The 16,834-nt window shown below is 43.8% G+C and overlaps 1 protein-coding gene across 1 annotated transcript in view; it reads right to left on the reverse strand.

The window, feature by feature from the left end:
* Positions 1-16,834, reverse strand: part of BCR (BCR activator of RhoGEF and GTPase) — a 100,463-nt gene extending 83,629 nt beyond the window's left edge. Inside the window, exon 1 of the mRNA XM_063173294.1 lies at positions 14,822-16,834. Within this exon, the coding sequence (XP_063029364.1) occupies positions 14,822-16,328 (1,507 nt within the window). The 5' untranslated portion in view covers positions 16,329-16,834. The remainder of the gene's footprint in view (positions 1-14,821) is intronic.

The following is a 16,834-nucleotide window of genomic DNA, read 5'->3' on the forward strand; positions in this document are numbered from 1 at the left end:
CTGGATTCCATCATGTCAAGAACCACAGAAATGTTGGGAGAAAAAAAGGAAGACAGAAGAGTTTCCCAGTAAGGAGCCTGGTAATGAGACACAAACTACTTTATAGCTTCAGTTCATTTACATGCATTAGTAATTAAAAAATATTTGGTTGGTTACATAGAAGATGATGTGGTCACCAGTATGGTTCTTTATCACCCAAATACTGCAGCAAAGGCCAACAAAAAGGCAGCAGAGCACAGTAAACAGGGCACATCCACTGCAGTGCTCTACCAGGAACAGTGAACAGAAAGGTGAAAACACACTGATCTAAGCACCACAGGCAAAAGGAGAGGGGCCAAAGGTAATTCAGCACTGATGATACCACCTCACATCATGGATGGAATGTAGGCAGTAAGTTCTAGAACCAAAACTAAAGTCCAGGGGAAGATCCCAGACTATCATCTGCAGATGATCCAGGACAAACAAACCCCTCGGCTTCCCTGGATGGACAGGGATGTACCCACGTTTCTGAAACACCTGCAGATCCCAAGAACAAACCCATATCATTACTGCAGTGCAAGAGAATAGATGGAAAGAAACCCCCAGTTTTAACAGTGTGTATCCTTCCTCTTTCATGCAGAAAGTTTCAGACTGAGTTTTCTATTTCCCATTCCCATGTCACATATAGGATCCCTTTGTGCATTTTTTAAGCCAATCTCCAATTCTGCACATTGCAACATAAAATGTCAAATTATCCTTTTAAAAGGAAATAATTGACCCTAATCACAAGGCTCACACAGACTTTCATACTATTAAAACTGTATTTCAATATACTTAGAACAAACCCCAGGACTCTTTAGGCACAGGACCTCTACCATCCTTAACACTCTTCCTTTCTCCAGGCCTGCTTCTCTGAAAAACATTCACCCACCCAATTTTTGCCTTATCAGGAACCTGCTACATTCCAAAGGGCTGTGCTCAAGGTTGTAATGTTCTTTTCCAGGCATTTTGCTGACTGTTTCACTGCCAAACACAGCCCTTTCCAGGATGTACTTTTCTGCAAGAATTCAAAACTTGAGCTATTTCAACAGGGTTGCATAGCATTGCTGACAGAAAGTAGACTGCTGTTTACCTCAAAGACAAAAAGTGTGTCACTTTGTGTATTTTTAAAACCAAGAATTAATATTTGATATTTGCCTTCACACAGTCCTTTGCTCCCAAAGCAAATGAAGCTAAAGGGATACATTCAGTGGTACAGCAGCCCCTGGGGTGAGCCACTGGACACCTGCAGGCCATGCAAGGAGGAGAAGAGAAGAACAGGTAAAATAACATGAGCTTGCCCTTGTAACAAGGTGCTGAGCCCTGGCAGAGCAAGGAGACTTTCTCAGCACTGCCTGAGAGACTGAGCTGTAGACAGCACAGTGTTAAAAGCAGCAATGGTTTGCTACCCCCAGTTTTCCCCTACAAATAGCAACTCCTCCCCACTGCCTACGGCACTGGCTGACATCTCCCAGGCACACTTGGAATGCACACACAGACAGGACACACTCTGACAGGTTTCATTTGGAGCCATCTTCAAGGACACACTAAAACAATGCAGTCAAATCCACTTAAACACCCAACACAGTATCAGAATAAACCTGTTAAAAGGATTATTCTACATAAGAGTTGATTTCTACAACAGTTGCATTTGTTGTAAAAGCCCTTTAAATGAATACGAGCTGAGGAAACCACCTTGGGGCTGAGGCAGAGCAGCAGCCAAGAACAAGAAATCAGCTATTTTAAAAGGTTCTAGAGAGGAGAAGCAGACCCAGCTCTGCTGAGTTGCTCACAGTGCCTCAGATAGTAATCCTATTTCGGGAATACAGGGACTGCTCTGGGCTCAGTGAGTCAGCAGGGTGGGGCAGTTTTTTCCCATGTTTGTGGACTGAACAGGAACAGAAAAAGCAAAAGAAGCTGGAAGGCAGAAATGTAGCACCTGGCTGGTGCACAGGCAGGAATTCAGCAGAGTTAAGGCAGAAGAGTTCACAAATCTCTGCAGAGCCAGCAGTCACAGGTAAAAATAGAAGTCTTATCTGGGAGTCACGTAAGAATTCAAAATTAAACTGAACAGAGAAACTGTAAAGATGTTTCAATGCTGGAAGCTACATGTAATTTCTCCTGGTGGTGACTCTTGGCCTCTCCTTGTTCAACACTGAGCTTTTTAAGCAAATCACACCATCTGACAGAAATCTTAGTTCCACTATTAGGCCAGGACATGACATTTTATATTTCAAAGCAAACCAATGTAAAAAGGCCTATGAATGACCTCTAAAACTCCACTTTCTCAAAAACACTCACCAAGGGAAAATATTGTCATAGCTGTAAGATGTAATTCTACAGATGTCTCATCACACTAATTACATCCTAAAAAATGACTTTAAATCTTAGCCCATGAACACACACACACACAGAGAAAGCAAACACAAGTTACTGAAGGAGATCCACTCACCTCTAAAAGCTGTGCTGACCTGGCACCCCTCCTGTGCTCCTTTCAGATGATGCATGACCCAAACATCCTTTTGACAGAAGCTGGTCACCTTTTCAAGTCTTAGTAAAAACTAGTAATTGTATCTTTTCTTCCATTTTCTCCTGGTCATAACCAGTCAAAGTATTTGCTGATGTAATAATTGAAACCACAAAGTACTTATGTAGGCAGCTGGCAGGGGAGTCACTCATACAGAAAATGGATGTCATAGGCATATGCAGTCACAGAGCTACAATTTCAGGCACCATGTCACCAGGATGTCATCAGGTCTGTCTTACTGCAAATACTCCCATTTTCAGTCCCAGCATTCCACTTGGATTTATTCTACAAAGCAATTTTAAATATCTGCAAGCTCTCAAGCAGCTTTTACTCATTCACACTCTGCCAGCAGCAGAAACAAGGCATCTTCCTGGGGAAGAGGTACTCTGCTCAAAGGACACCCCAAACCTCTTTGTGAGACCCCAAAGCAGCTGGAGAGTCATAAGTGAAATTGCTGAAGTTAAACAAGACTTCTCAGCATTAATGTCCCATTGTTATTTGAATTAACAGCCACAGGGGACTGGGGCTTTGAGTGGAAATTGTCTTTCATGGCATTACACTCTGCCCCACCACCACCCCATCAGTTACTGCTCCTCCAGCAACATTTGCAGGAGCACAGATTATGATCCATGCTTAGAGGGGGTTTGTGCTTTGCTTGGGTGAGTTTTGTGATTTTTGTTTGATTGATTTTGGCTCAGGAAAAAAACCAAACAAAACCCCCCAAAATGCCTCAGATAAATTCCCTGATCCAGCTCCCAGCGTGCAGCCAGAAATGAGCAGTTGTTGGCACGGCTGACAGGGCAGCAGGTCACAGCATGAGGCTTTAGCACCAGAGACAATTTAAATCAAGATTTAGCCTCAAGGGGCATAATAAGAAAAATACTGGAAGACATACACAGATACATGTTGTAAAACAAGGCAGCTCGTGCTTCAAATTTTAAGCAAATAAACCAAAAGAAGGAAGAAGTAGAAAACCCAGAGAATTAACACATAAGGAGCAACCACAGCCAGAGGCAAAACCCCCAGATTCTGAGCTTATTTACTTGGAAAGGAAACACAGAATTAAGTAGAAAAAAAAGAAATAGTGGAAGCAAGCATATGAATTGTAGAAATCAGTAAAAGGGCAACCCTCCAGCAACAGAACTCAGGTTTTTTGGTTTTTTCCACTGCATTTTGGTTTTTTTGGTCTTCTTTTTTTCTTTGACAGTATTTTCCTTTAAAAGTTGAACATGGATACAAAACAATTTCTAAACACATACCTATAGAGGAAGTTAATCAATTTACTAACTAAAGCATGATCCAGGAGAAATGCACCAAATTTGATTCCAGTACACAAGAGCTCACCAAATTCAGCTAAAACCCTGAGTTTCAACAACTCAAAAGACTGAGCTGCATATTTCCTCATTAACACACTTGGAAATTTATTTATGCAAATCACTATATTAAGATAAAAGCTTGCTATAAACCTAAGGCTGTTTTTCTTCTTAAGTTCCCTTTTCATTCTTTACATGTGTTTGGAAAAAAACTTGCAAATGACTCGTTTCCTTACAAGCTAAAAAACACAACCACAAAGCAACCAATTATTAAGGACTATTAAACAAGCCTGTTTCAATGTGCATCAGCCCTACATGGCAAGTGTCTATTAATGGGAAAACCAGTTTTAGCATCAGAATACTTCCTTAACCAGATGTTGGTCTAATTATAAGAAAATGCTCCTTATAAAGTTTAGGTAGAACTCTGTAAATTTGCTTGTATCTTTGCATCAGTGTATATTTGCATATACATTGAAACCAGTCTGAAACACCTATACAGAGAATAAAATATTCAAGTTAAAAATTCTTCCTCTTCAGATTCTTCTTGTGCACATAAATATTCAGAACACATTTATGTAACAGATAATCAGGTCTCCTTCCTTGCTTTAAGTGGAGATGCTGAGACTTCTAACATGCTCAGGAATGGAGGACACTAACTGGAGGAAGATGTGTAACCCTTTATCTGCAGCAGAAATTTTATTATGTTTACCTATCAGCACAGAACAAAGCAGAGCTTAGATCACATTAGTCCCTGTGTCAGTCTGAGCAGAGACCACAACAAATTATGTCTAGGTCAGTGCTCAAGGCTGAGTGAATTTGGGGTAGCCAAGGTCAGGCCTAGGGCAGGTTTGCTGAGCACACAGGACAGGTCAGTGCCACTGAACAGCCCCACCCCAGCAGGGTGGGTGTGACACAGCCCCAGCCCCTGCAGGCAATGGCCCAGTGGAGGGCAATGCACCTTCTGGTGTCTCACATACTCTACACACAGATTTTTCTCTCCATGAACACTGAAAAAGCCCTACCTAACCAAAACTCACTCTGAGAGTCCTAGCTCAGAGGATTGGGCAAACTGGAAAGAACATATTTTTTATTTTGATGTAAATACCATTTTCTCACTCTGTCAGGCCATTTTCCCCTTTAGGATGGCAGATGCAGGATGGCTAAAAGAATTATTAAATAAAATAAAAATGCTGTCCAAATTACATTAGTGTTTCCATAGCACCTAACCAGGAGGCATGGCAGATACATATGGCCAGCTTACACAGCTCTCCAAGAGGTACAAGAAATTTCAAAACAAAATTACAGTTTTGAACTGCCTGCCCAGCACAGCTCAGCCACATCAGTACTGCTACTGAAACAGCACGACCTGCATGCATGTCAGTTCTAAAACATTTATAATCTAAGCCTGTGAAGACACTATCAGTGCTTTTGAAGTCAGAGCTCAAGTTCAAACTTCAAAATCAAAGTATCTTGGAAATTCTGGTTCAGGTAGTTACATAGAAACAAACAGCTACTGCTGTGGAGCTTCACTCACAGCAAAACTATCACCAGAATTCTCCTGGCATCAGCAAGACCTCAATCAAGGCTTTCCCAAGAAACTGTTAGAGGTCTCAAGAGTAGCCACTGGTGTTTTCAACTATTAAATAAACCAAAAGCAATAATCCAAGCAAAAAAAAAAAAACAAAACAAAATTTGTTAAGCTCTCCTGCTGCTTCCTTGTTACTTATTCCAAATGCATACCTTCTTTCCTAATATTTTTTCCTACTGAGAACACTGAGACTTTTAGCAATACAGAGAAACTGGTAATAGCAAGTTGACTTCAGCTCTGTGACTGCACATTTCACTCAGTGCATACAGAAGATGCAAAATCAATTTGGATTAGGAAGGGTCAAAGTGATGTTTAAATCCTATGTAAATATTTCTATATAAAGCAGTGTGGTTTCTCAACAATGAAAAAGAAAAGGTTTATGGGTTTGTGGGACTGCTCAGCTGTGCTCAGGAGGACCTTCAAGAAATTCAGCAAGTCAAACAGAGCAAGTGCCCCTCCAAAGCCTGAATGGGTGCAGTGACAGGTCTGCATTCTCTGCATTGTGAGTGAAAACATCACTCAAGAATACAGGGAAGTGAAAAATAATTGTCTGCACTGTGGCCTCATATAAATTCATAAGATATGAGAGAGCTTCTGCTTTCACATGAAGCAGAACCCAGCCCTCATCTGAATGGCAAGAGCACCAGACCATGCAAACCATCTCAAAATTGCAATCAGTCTCTCATCCCTGTCAGGCAGTACAGATCAATTCAAGAAGGCAGTCAGGCCTGGAGCTCAATACACCCCCTGAAACACCAAAGGAAAACCAGGGAATTTCCTTGGTCCCTATCCTCTGAAAAGAGGATGGGGACCATCAGCCAGGTCTGCCAATGGCCCTTCTGCCAGCAAAAAACTGAACTGTTGAATAAGTGTGAGACAGCAAATGGTTTCTGGGTTCCCTGTTGAGCTGAGCACACACTGGCTCTTCTGGATATACTCAAGGACTAAACACAATCCTGCTTGTCACACATCAGCCCCTCACCTGATCACACACATGCTTATCATGAGTTCTGTTAGAGCAGCATCTGCCTCTGGGCCCATTACAGTCACAGGTTCCAAGGGAAAGAGGGCAAGAGCAGACAATGGGGAACACAAATGAGTTATTCAGTATTCTTCATTCCCCTGAGTAAGTTCCTCGGGAAAGATGCCAATGGAGAAAAGGCTGAACAAAAGATTCACCCAAACAATTATTCAGGTGACTTTTAAGCCCAATGAATTGCTCACATTAAGTGCACCAGCTTTCTGTCAGAGTCAGAAGCAGCTCTTGAGGACCCCTGAGGATCTTGCTTTTGTGAGCTGAGAGGTGCTTGTTCCAGCTTAGGGAGCCCTTGAGACAATACTCTGGATCTGACTAAAACATTCTCCTCCTGATGCCCATTTACCCCAGACCAGGAGCCACAGATGATCAATACTAGGACTAGAGAAGTGGTTTATGTCCCCAGGCTAAAGAGACTATTTTCATCTGACAGCTTGTCAGATTCTTCTTCCTCCTTGCAATTCAGATTTCACTCATCAGCTTTCTAAGAAAACCAAGAAAAGAAAAACAAGGAATGGACTGTGAGATGTGCTCTCCTCACTGCAGCCACTGATGTGGGGTAGGATGCCCATCACCTGTACAAGACACCTTCAATCCCAGCTAAGCACTGGCTTTGGTATCCACCACACTTAGGCTTAGGTGGGAGAACTGCAAGACAATTTTGCAACTGGGCATTCTCTGCTGACTAATCTAGAAATCCAAATAAGTTATTGATACAGCTGGCAAAGACAGATTTATTCATGATTTCTTCAAAGCCAGTTGAGGCATTATTGTGTTTTCCCAGAACAATGTCAGTGGTTTCATCCCTGTCAGACTGACAAGGTCCAATGACCACCTCAGGAGAGTGTAAAGCAAAATTGTCCTACCCAGGGAAGGGACTTCCATATTTGTTCTACCTAAAAGGATTCAAACAAAGGGGACAGTTTATAGAAGTGACAGGCAAAGACAGGGGAATCCAAGGCATCCAAGTCTTCCAACAGCGATCTACTGTTCTGAGCATAGTATTTTCTAAAACTTCATGTCATAATGTCACTTCAGGCCACTATACAAAAATTTCCGGAGCAGCTGTGGGTTAGCAGGAAGCAGAAGTGAAACTGAGGCAGTGAATTATGAGCTGAGACAGCTGGACCAGCAGGCACAGAAACAAGTGTTGTGTGCCCTGGCTCACTGCAAGCACCAGCATCTGACTCCTCTGGGACAAATCAGTGCTGTGCTTGTGTGTGACACCTCCCTGCTGACAACACACCAATTACAATCCCTTTTTAGCAGCTCAAACGCATTTGGAGCCTGATGCTCCAGGGAACAAGGTATTTTCCTTCAGAACAGATTACCCGAGGAAGCTGCTGGCCCATTTCAAAGGAACACACAGATGTGGCTGTAGGCAACTGAGGGATTTGTTGCTTTTTGGTGGCTTTTTGTGAGTTGGGTTTCTTAAAACTGATCTAAAAACAGCCTGCTCCAGCCTCACCCATCTTGTGGGTTCAAAATGGGCACTCCTTCCTTAGCTCTGCAGCCAAGAGAGCACGTAATTGCTGATAACAGAAGAGCTGATAAATACCCCAGCAGAGAAGGAGCTGCATTGCAGCGTGGAGTCTAGAATGTTCTGGAGTTCTTAAGAAGTAAACACACCCAGTGAGCCAAGGCTGCACTTCTCCACACCTCAAGGAGAGGAGTCCAAGCACACAAGTTACTCACTATTTAACTCCTCCTACCAGGGCTGCCTGCTTAGATTTCAGATAAACTGTGTGATCCACAGCAGCCTGCCATAGCTGCTACTGTGCTGTTGTCATAGACCAATCTGCAAGTAATTTGTGGATTTTGGATACTTCAGAAGTTGTGCAGAAGCTCCTGAAGAAGATGGGGTGGTTTTGAGGGTTTAAAAAATAGATTATTTTCCAGAAGAGTAGATCCACCACAACCTTCTTTCTTCTAAAAATAATGTTTCTCCTCCACAAGATAAAATAAATAATGTTTTTTAAAAAATACCACCCCACCCAGTAGTAACAGAGATTGCTGAAATGACTGAAAATAACAAAATAACAAAAGGTAACAACTATGCAAAAGGCCTGTAATACCAACAGGCACAATTCAGTAGTACAAACTAACACACTGAACGTCAGCAATTCACACTTCCTACAGGGCACTCCTCACACAAATACTCCTCCAGCATCTGTGTAGCCATGAGCAACTAACTTGACTCCAGCTGCCACATTTGGGCAGAGCCTCCAATTACATTTGCAATAATCTGATTACTACATGAGCCATAAACCTGGTTAAGAAAGGTCTGAGAGATACCATTTTGGCACTTAGGAAGAAGGCAGGGAGAGGGAGACATGCTTTGTTGTTTTAGTAACTGACCAATCTGCAAATTGAGCCAGATTTTGTGACAGAAATACAGCACATTGTCCTACACAGGATACTTTTACTGTTTAAAGCACATACAGTACAATTTGAAAAAAAAAATAGAGAAGTTATGGATCTGTAAAAATGTCTCAGTAGAAGGACAGATCAACATTCAAGTATTTACTTACAGCTTATGGTTACTTTCCTATCACTTGTAATTTAAAGATATGATCAGGAAAGCAATCACTTTGTCATCAGTGAGCTGGCCAAAACCTGCTTTGTAACCCAAGACACTCAAATCGGTGTTTTGGAAGTCCTTCATTCATATGCTCTCACCCAAACTAACCCATGCCAGCATTTCTCAGTCACTTGCAGCCTGCCCCTCCATCCATGTGCCATTCAACCTGCACTGGAACACCACTGCTTTTCCTACATGTGCCAGCAAAAGATTACTTATATTTCACCAGGGGAAGAACAAGATCAGACCCTTATTATTCTTTCCATGCTCATCTGACTGAGCAGAACAAATCAAAGAGGAGACAGTAAAAAAAACCCCCAAACTGCTGGTCTTGGTTTCTCTGGGGAAAAGCAAGCTCCAGATAAGCTGTGCCTCCAATCAACACTCTGACTTCCATGAGCAGCAATATGCTTCCCCGTGGTAATTGAAATGGAGCAATTCTCAAACAGCTTGCCAAGTCTCACCTCATTAACCTTTATGGACTGACCTCCAAAATTCCTTGAAGCTGAAATGCAGGCCCCCCTTGCTTCTGCATGATGGCTGCTTACCCCTTAGAGGTTGGGGAGCACGGAAGGGCATCAGAGAGCAAACTGCTAAACATGCTAGAACTGGAAGAAGAATTGCTTCCAGCCTGTTATTGGGGCTCAAACCTTCACAGGCTTGGGCCTCCTTTGTTGGCCCTTCTTTCAGGTACCCTTCAAAGCCAAATCTGGATTACAAATCACACTCCCCACCCTCAACACTTCTTTTAAGAGTCAGTATATAACTCTAGTATGCTGCCCAGCAGTCAAAAATAAGCATGTCCTAATCCACACTTGAAGATTTAGCAAAAGCAAATTTTATAATTAAACCTTATTTTTGTTTCATCCCAAATCTCTTACTCAGGATGCCTCCTTGCCATTCCAGTGAACTCATTTTATTACTTTTGCTCAGGTCTCAGTGAAACTTTCTGGTGGCAGTGAAAAGCAAGCTGTCGATGAAGGAGTGACTGAACACAGTACTTAGCATTTTATCCAAATATCCAAACCAGAGATCTTACACAAATGGAAACATTTAAGAAAAATGGTAGAGCAATTAGTTCCACAAAACAGCAAGCTCTTAGCCTTCTTCCTTTCAGCATTAGCACAAGATAGCATAACTATAAGAATTAAGAATTTAGAGTTCCAGTTTTGCGCCCTGGAAGTCTGTCCAGATGAGGGGACACCAGCAGTCTCCAGGGCTCCCCAGTACCAGACAACTCCTTTGTGGATTGGTTTACACTCCCACTTCAAAGGCAGGTGCTTTGTGACTGCAAAAATACCTGATCTAGGGTGAACATAAGAAAGAAAAAAATAAAATCTGTCTACATGCTATTACTTCTGGTAGGCCTGAGGTAAACATCAGCAACTCTCTGTGGAAGAAGGAACAAAACAAACACTTCAGAGTCCACTACAGTCACTGGGGACATAAAGCACCTCTGTGGATTCCATTAAACTCTGCTGTAGGGAAAGGAAATCTGGAGGAGAAAGACAGGGAGCTCTCCACTCCCCCAGACTAAGAAGAGGGGAGTGGTAGTGCAAGCATCCTGATAATCTCTGAAATCTCAAAAGCCACTGAAATGCTGAAAAGCAAGGCAGGGTGGGGGCTTGCATTTAAACAGCATCTTGGCATCAAGAAAATCACTGATCATCACAGGAAAGAATTAAAACACGTTTAAGAAGTAACAGCAAAATGAACTAAACAAGCGTCAGGAAAACTTAAATTGCATTATTGATCCAATGTAAGTCACAGATGGAAAGAAGGACCTATGGCCAGCAGGCCTTAAAATTAACAAGCAATCTGCACATTATAGAAGTTCCTACATTTCAGCTCCTCAGAAGGAAGAATCTCTACAGAATGGGCTGAAGTCCTGCCTCAGCTGCTCAAAGGGAAGTTGTGCTTCTGAACGACAGCGACATCACTGACATGTTGCCTCAGGAGTCCACAAAATCCCACAAAGAACTTTTCAAACTCCATCTCAAAACTAAAATTCACAGAATGCAATACTGGGTGGAAGAAGTGCAGAGTTAACAAACTTGTCTAAGATCTCAGAAGATGCAAATAACTCAGGAAGCAAACCCTTGCAGACACTGGTACAGACTAAGGTCCTCCCACGATGAGACACCACATGATTTCTTGGGGTAGTGTCAAGTAGTGTCAAGTTTGCCTTAAAAGCAGGAATTTCAGATGCCTGCCTATCTGGTCAGGCATTCAGGGCACACAAAAACTGAAGAACCTTCAGCTCTAGGTAAGCAGGAGTTTTAAAATGGCCTTCTGTTGACATAACAGGATCTGCGAGGTTTGCAGTTCACATGCATAAATTCCACTGCTCTTTCCCTTCCCTACAATAAACTCACTAAAAACAGGGAACGTTCCATGCTCTCCAGAAAGGGACATTCAGAACTCCCACATTTAGTAGAGGCTAAAATAAGTAAAAGCTCACTCCAATGGAATTAAATGACACATATGCCCAAAGTGACCTCATATTGAGCCCTGTGCTGGTTGGTGGCTGTCTGGAGACAGAGCCTGGCACGGCTCTCTCAGAGCACCACCAGGTCCTCTCACGTGAACAGAGTTAGTGCTGGGGCACCTTGAGGCAGGCAGCTGTGCAGGTAAATATTATTTATGTGGACTCCAGAAAGTTCCCATGTTATTATGCAGACAGATAAAATCATTTCACACAGAGTGACAACACTGATTTCATGCAGCAAGCTCCAAAGCCAAGCAACAGCTCCAGTGTGCTCTTCATTAACAAAGTGCTGTTAGAAACTGTCCCAGCTGAGGCCATTGCAGGATCTCACTGCTCCATAACAGAACCGTGCAACTTTCCCCTTGACCATAAGCAGAAATGCACAATGGGTGCCTTTTCTCACATCTACTTCTGCAACTAACGTTTAACAGAAGGCAGGATTTTAAAAATCTTGTTCTTTCTTCACAATCATAGTAAAGATATTCAAGCTTAATGCAAAGTTAAGATGTGATTTTTTTTTCTATTCCCACTACAGGAAATTAGTGATACATAATTAATCCTAATATCAATATCTTTGCCCAGGCTTCATTAAGTACTTTTAATAGAAAGTACAGCTATTACCAAATCTCAACCCTAAAGCTCTCATGCTGCTCCTTGGAAAAAACTGAGAGCCTACTATACCTTGGTCTGCTTTAGTATTTTTGATAATCCACCTCCAAAAACCCAGATTCAAATTTTGGCACAGACCCCATCCACTTGAGATTTACATCCTTTTTTTGTAATACAAAATCAGGAAAACATCACTTAACTGTGAAGTCATGAAATAATTTGGCCAGAACAGCCTGTGTCTGCTGGCCAAGCTCAAGGTGCACTGGGACAGATCCAGATGGAAATTTCACACTGCACCTGTCCCCAGCACACTCAGCTTTACTACGGGAAGAGTGATCAAAGGCAAAGCCAGAAAACAAAAAACAATCTGAATACACAGGGAAGTCAAGTACTGTTGAATAAACCCCACTTGATGATAATTAACATGAAGGCTGGCCAGAACCTACTGTGATTGAAACTTGCACTCTGTTCAAGCAAAACTTTAGGGAAGCCTGGCAGAAGCAGTGAGTGAACCACAGGTGCTGGAAAATGTGTCTGGATGTGTGAATGGCTTTGGTACCACGTGGGCATGGAGAACAGCCCGGATCAGAGCAGGGTAGCTGGGAATGGGAGCCAGCCAGATCATCACACGCTGCTCTCTCAGGCCTTTTGTTTGTTTTAGGAAAAGGCGGTGATGCCAACTGGTTCCAGATCAAAATTCATCCCAGTCGGGAAGGAAAGAAAACTCCTATAAAATGATGCTCAGTAGAAATTAATCAGAAACACAGCCCTCCTGAAGGCATGAGCCTTTTTGGTTAAGTAAAAAGTTGCCACCAGCTAATGTGCAAGACAGTGCTGATTAGCCATCTGGTGAAAGTTCCTGCTAAGCTTGCCATGTCACCCCCTGTGCTGAGGAAAGCAGAAGGTGGATCAGTTACATTCTGTCCTTGCCTGCAATGTGTGGTCATCCTTAGGAACAAGACACAAAGCTTTCCAGTGCATCCAGGAATTGTGAGTATTCTGACTTTTCAGCTGCCATATTTTTTTTTTATCCCAGCTAAATTATTTAAAATAAAAATTACCTACTGTCTTTTTGAAAGCTGAATTCATCCTCAAGCTTTACCAACCTTTGTTATTTTTACCCCTTTGTTTCCTTCTGCAAAAACTGAAATTGCCAGGAGGCTCCCCAGTCATCTAAAGAGCATCAGTAAACAAGAGCAGAGACAGATGGCTGAGCTCAGTTCAAATGAGCACAAGACTCAGCCTCTCCCCTAAAAGCCAGCAAGAATGCAGCAGTCCCAGAGAGAAAACAGGGATGTCCATCCAATCTGATAAGGGAGAAGTCACCGTGAGGAGGTGCAGAGCTTCCATGGACATTGAACATCCACTACAACTGTCCAGCCTTTCAATAACACAACAGGGCAAGAGGATGGCAGCACAGCACAGAAGAGTTCTCTCTCCATTGTGGCTCCCAAAAGTATTGCTGACAAAAACAATCAGCAGGGAAAGTAAAGCCAGGCATCTCCTTCAAGCAGTTTCTCTTCTGAGAAGTAATAGAGAAAATTCTCACAACCTGAGAAAAGGACATCTCTGACAGGCCTCTGAAATCACCCAATACTACGGGAATTTGGTCCCATTGACAAATAACATGTTAATCCCTTATTAAACTGAGAGATTCAAAGAGACAAAGAAAAACCCATGAGAGAACTCACAGATTTATAATTAAAGAAATCTGTCAAAACAAACATTCCTATTTTCTTCATTCCTGGATTTGATTTTCATTTACTGCATAGGAGACTACAGGTGTTAGCACAAGATACTATTTAGATTACATGCCTTGCCAAATAGGTTCAGACATCCACAGACATTCAAAAACTGCATCTAAATTAATACAATTCTCGTATGCCTCTTCCACCTATAAACTCACTGTGTTCCACAGATGCACCTGCATGCCTGAATGAGTTACACAAAAACGGATTCAAGCATTGCCCATCCTTCCCCAAATGAAAAGTTTTATTCTGCTGAAATGTAGTTAACAATTCTCCCTCAGGGCTTCCTGATATTCCAAGTTCTTTCTTCACTCAGCGATAGCAGAAAGCTCCAAGAACAGAGCTGCACAATCATCACCTCCAATCAGCTCTAATTGAAGGCTGACACGAGGCAGACGAGAAACTACCATGCAATTAATACAGACAGGAAAAAACAAGACTGTGGGAGCAGCATCATTATCGGTAAAGCTCTGGCAAAACCCTCAGGTTGTGGCTTGTTGGCACACTACCACCTGTGAGGTAGAGTTTAACTACTCCATAGGGCACAAATATGAGGGAGGGAATAAACTGGTGGTGAATTCACCACAAATGGTGAATACCTGGTGAACTTCTGGCCCCTTTTAGCTCAGTGTTCAGACAAACTTGAAGAAATTATTAATATAGGACTCCACTGATCCTCTCAAAAGAAGTCTGAATCAACCCTTCTGCGAATCCAGACTGAATTCCTAAAATGCAGTGTCACATATACCTCTGCAGGATCTCCCTAAAACAGCAAAACTACAAATTAAACACAGAACCCTCACATGAAACAGTTTTCCCCTCACAGTGATTCACACAGGGTCTCCCATCCATTTCCAGGACGCCATTCCCTACTGGATACATGTGAAAGACTAAGCAAAAAGCTGGTACACACCTGTGTCCCCGTGGAAACAGCTGTCCTGGTGACACCTGGCAGAGGGCAAATCTCCATCACTGGGCCAGATCTGTCCTGTTTTCCGTACCCCCACAATGGTGGCCTCAGACACGATGACCTGCTGCTGCCGGTGCCGTTTCTGGGACTGGGGGGTCGGTGGGCTGCTGCTGTCAAAGGACTGCTGGGAGTTCTGCGAGGGGGAGCGGCTTTTATCCCGATACATGCGGTACGTGGTGGGGCTGGGCGAGACGTGGCTGGACTGTCCTGAGGAGAAGTCTTCCTCACTGGAGGTAAGGTTCTCATTAGAGCTACAATCAGGAGTGTATCCTCCTCCAATGTCTTCAAAACTCCTGGGGGAATAAGATCTCCTGGGCCACGTGAGATGTTTTTCCTGGTCGGGTGGGCCCTGGTTTCGCAGAATAGGTCCTTTTCCTTCTTCCCCCATCATGCCACCAACGTAGATACTCTGATAGGGCTGAAAGTCCATGGGCTGCCAAGGTGAGCGGTTGCTGCCGTTAGCATTAATCAGGTTATCTTTAAGAAACTTGGGGTTCAATTCAGCATCCTCATATTCTCCATCATAGCCAAAGCTGCTCTCTGAGGACCTTCCCCTGTAGGCAGGCCTCTGGAACTCGCTGAAGCTGGGTACCATGTTAGAAGGGAGGGAGTGCAAAGACTTTTTGCGTTCCATTTGCATGGCTTGGCTACCAAGGGAGCTTATTTTATCAGAAACATCTTTATCGTTGACCTTTACTAGACCCTTCTCATGATGATACTCCATGTTCACATAAAAGGGCTTTTCAACAACATCCTTGTTATCGCCAGAAGAGTGCGAATTAACCTTTTTCATTCTCTCAAAATTGGACCTTAGGGCTGCCACGCTGGTGCTGTTCCCTCTCTCCTTAGGTTCAAATGATCCCTCCTTCTCAGCAGATCCCACCAGCCTGCGAGTGGAAGCCGATCTGTGTTTTGAAGGAGAGCCATCTGTATCACAGCGATTCTCCATGTCTTCTACAACTCTCTTCAGTTTCTCTTCACCATAGTACTTACACCTGTCCTGCTCTCCTTCCCCGTGGTGGGGGCTGTCCAAAGGTGACAGGTCTGACCCATCGCTCTGGGTAGACAGCTTCCTCATAGAGGGTATCCTGGGTTTGAACTTTTCCTCCCCGTGATGTGCCTTGCTTTTTTCATATTCGTCCTGGTCAGCAGACTGGTGATGATGCAGGTCCTGGATCTGCTGCTCTGCACCCCCTTCAGGCAACTGAGAAACACGTTTAAAACCCCATCTCTGTCTATCGTAGCTTTTTTTCTCCTTTGCCAGAAGAGTCTGCAGGTAAATCATGCGGAACCTCTCCTTATTAACCTCCATCTCCAGTCTCCGGATAGATGCTTTGCACATCTCCAGTTCCTGTTCAATGTCTCCCACAGATTTCAGCTCCATTTTAGGAGGCTCAGAGTCTGCAAATTGTGCTTTCCAAGCCTCTACAAACCCCACAGGGTCCACCATTTTGCATACGGGAGTAAGTGGAGAATACGAGAAGGAGGCTGGAGAGAAAGAGGTGGAAAGAAAAAACCAACCGGATCTCACATGTAGAAGCAGAAACAGCTCGGGCAGGGTCAACTCAGCGCGTCTCTTTCGCGGTCCATGCAGGGCAGCGGGACGCAGGCAGCGATCCTCTCTCGCAATCGTCTCTCCTCCCCGTCTCCTGCTTCTGCCGGCCCCAGCCCCGCGTACACTCGCTACCCTCTCCCCGGCATGACCGATCGTTCGCTGGCGAACAACAATGCTCCCACCGCGGCGATCCCCGGGCACTTCAAAGCGCGTGGACAAAGGAGCGGGCTCGGGGCGGGGGAGGGAAGGTAAATATCGCCCCCCACCCACCTCCTGTCGCCGCCGTCCTGGGCACGGTCCTCAGCGCGGCCACGCTCCGGAGCCCTCCGCTCCGCGCTGCCTCGGCAGCCCCCGTGTTGTGCTTTCTCTTTCTCTCTCCTCCTCTCCCCCTGCCCCTTTCC

This window comes from Melospiza melodia, chromosome 20, assembly GCF_035770615.1.
Source record: "Melospiza melodia melodia isolate bMelMel2 chromosome 20, bMelMel2.pri, whole genome shotgun sequence".
Taxonomy (NCBI): domain Eukaryota; kingdom Metazoa; phylum Chordata; class Aves; order Passeriformes; family Passerellidae; genus Melospiza; species Melospiza melodia.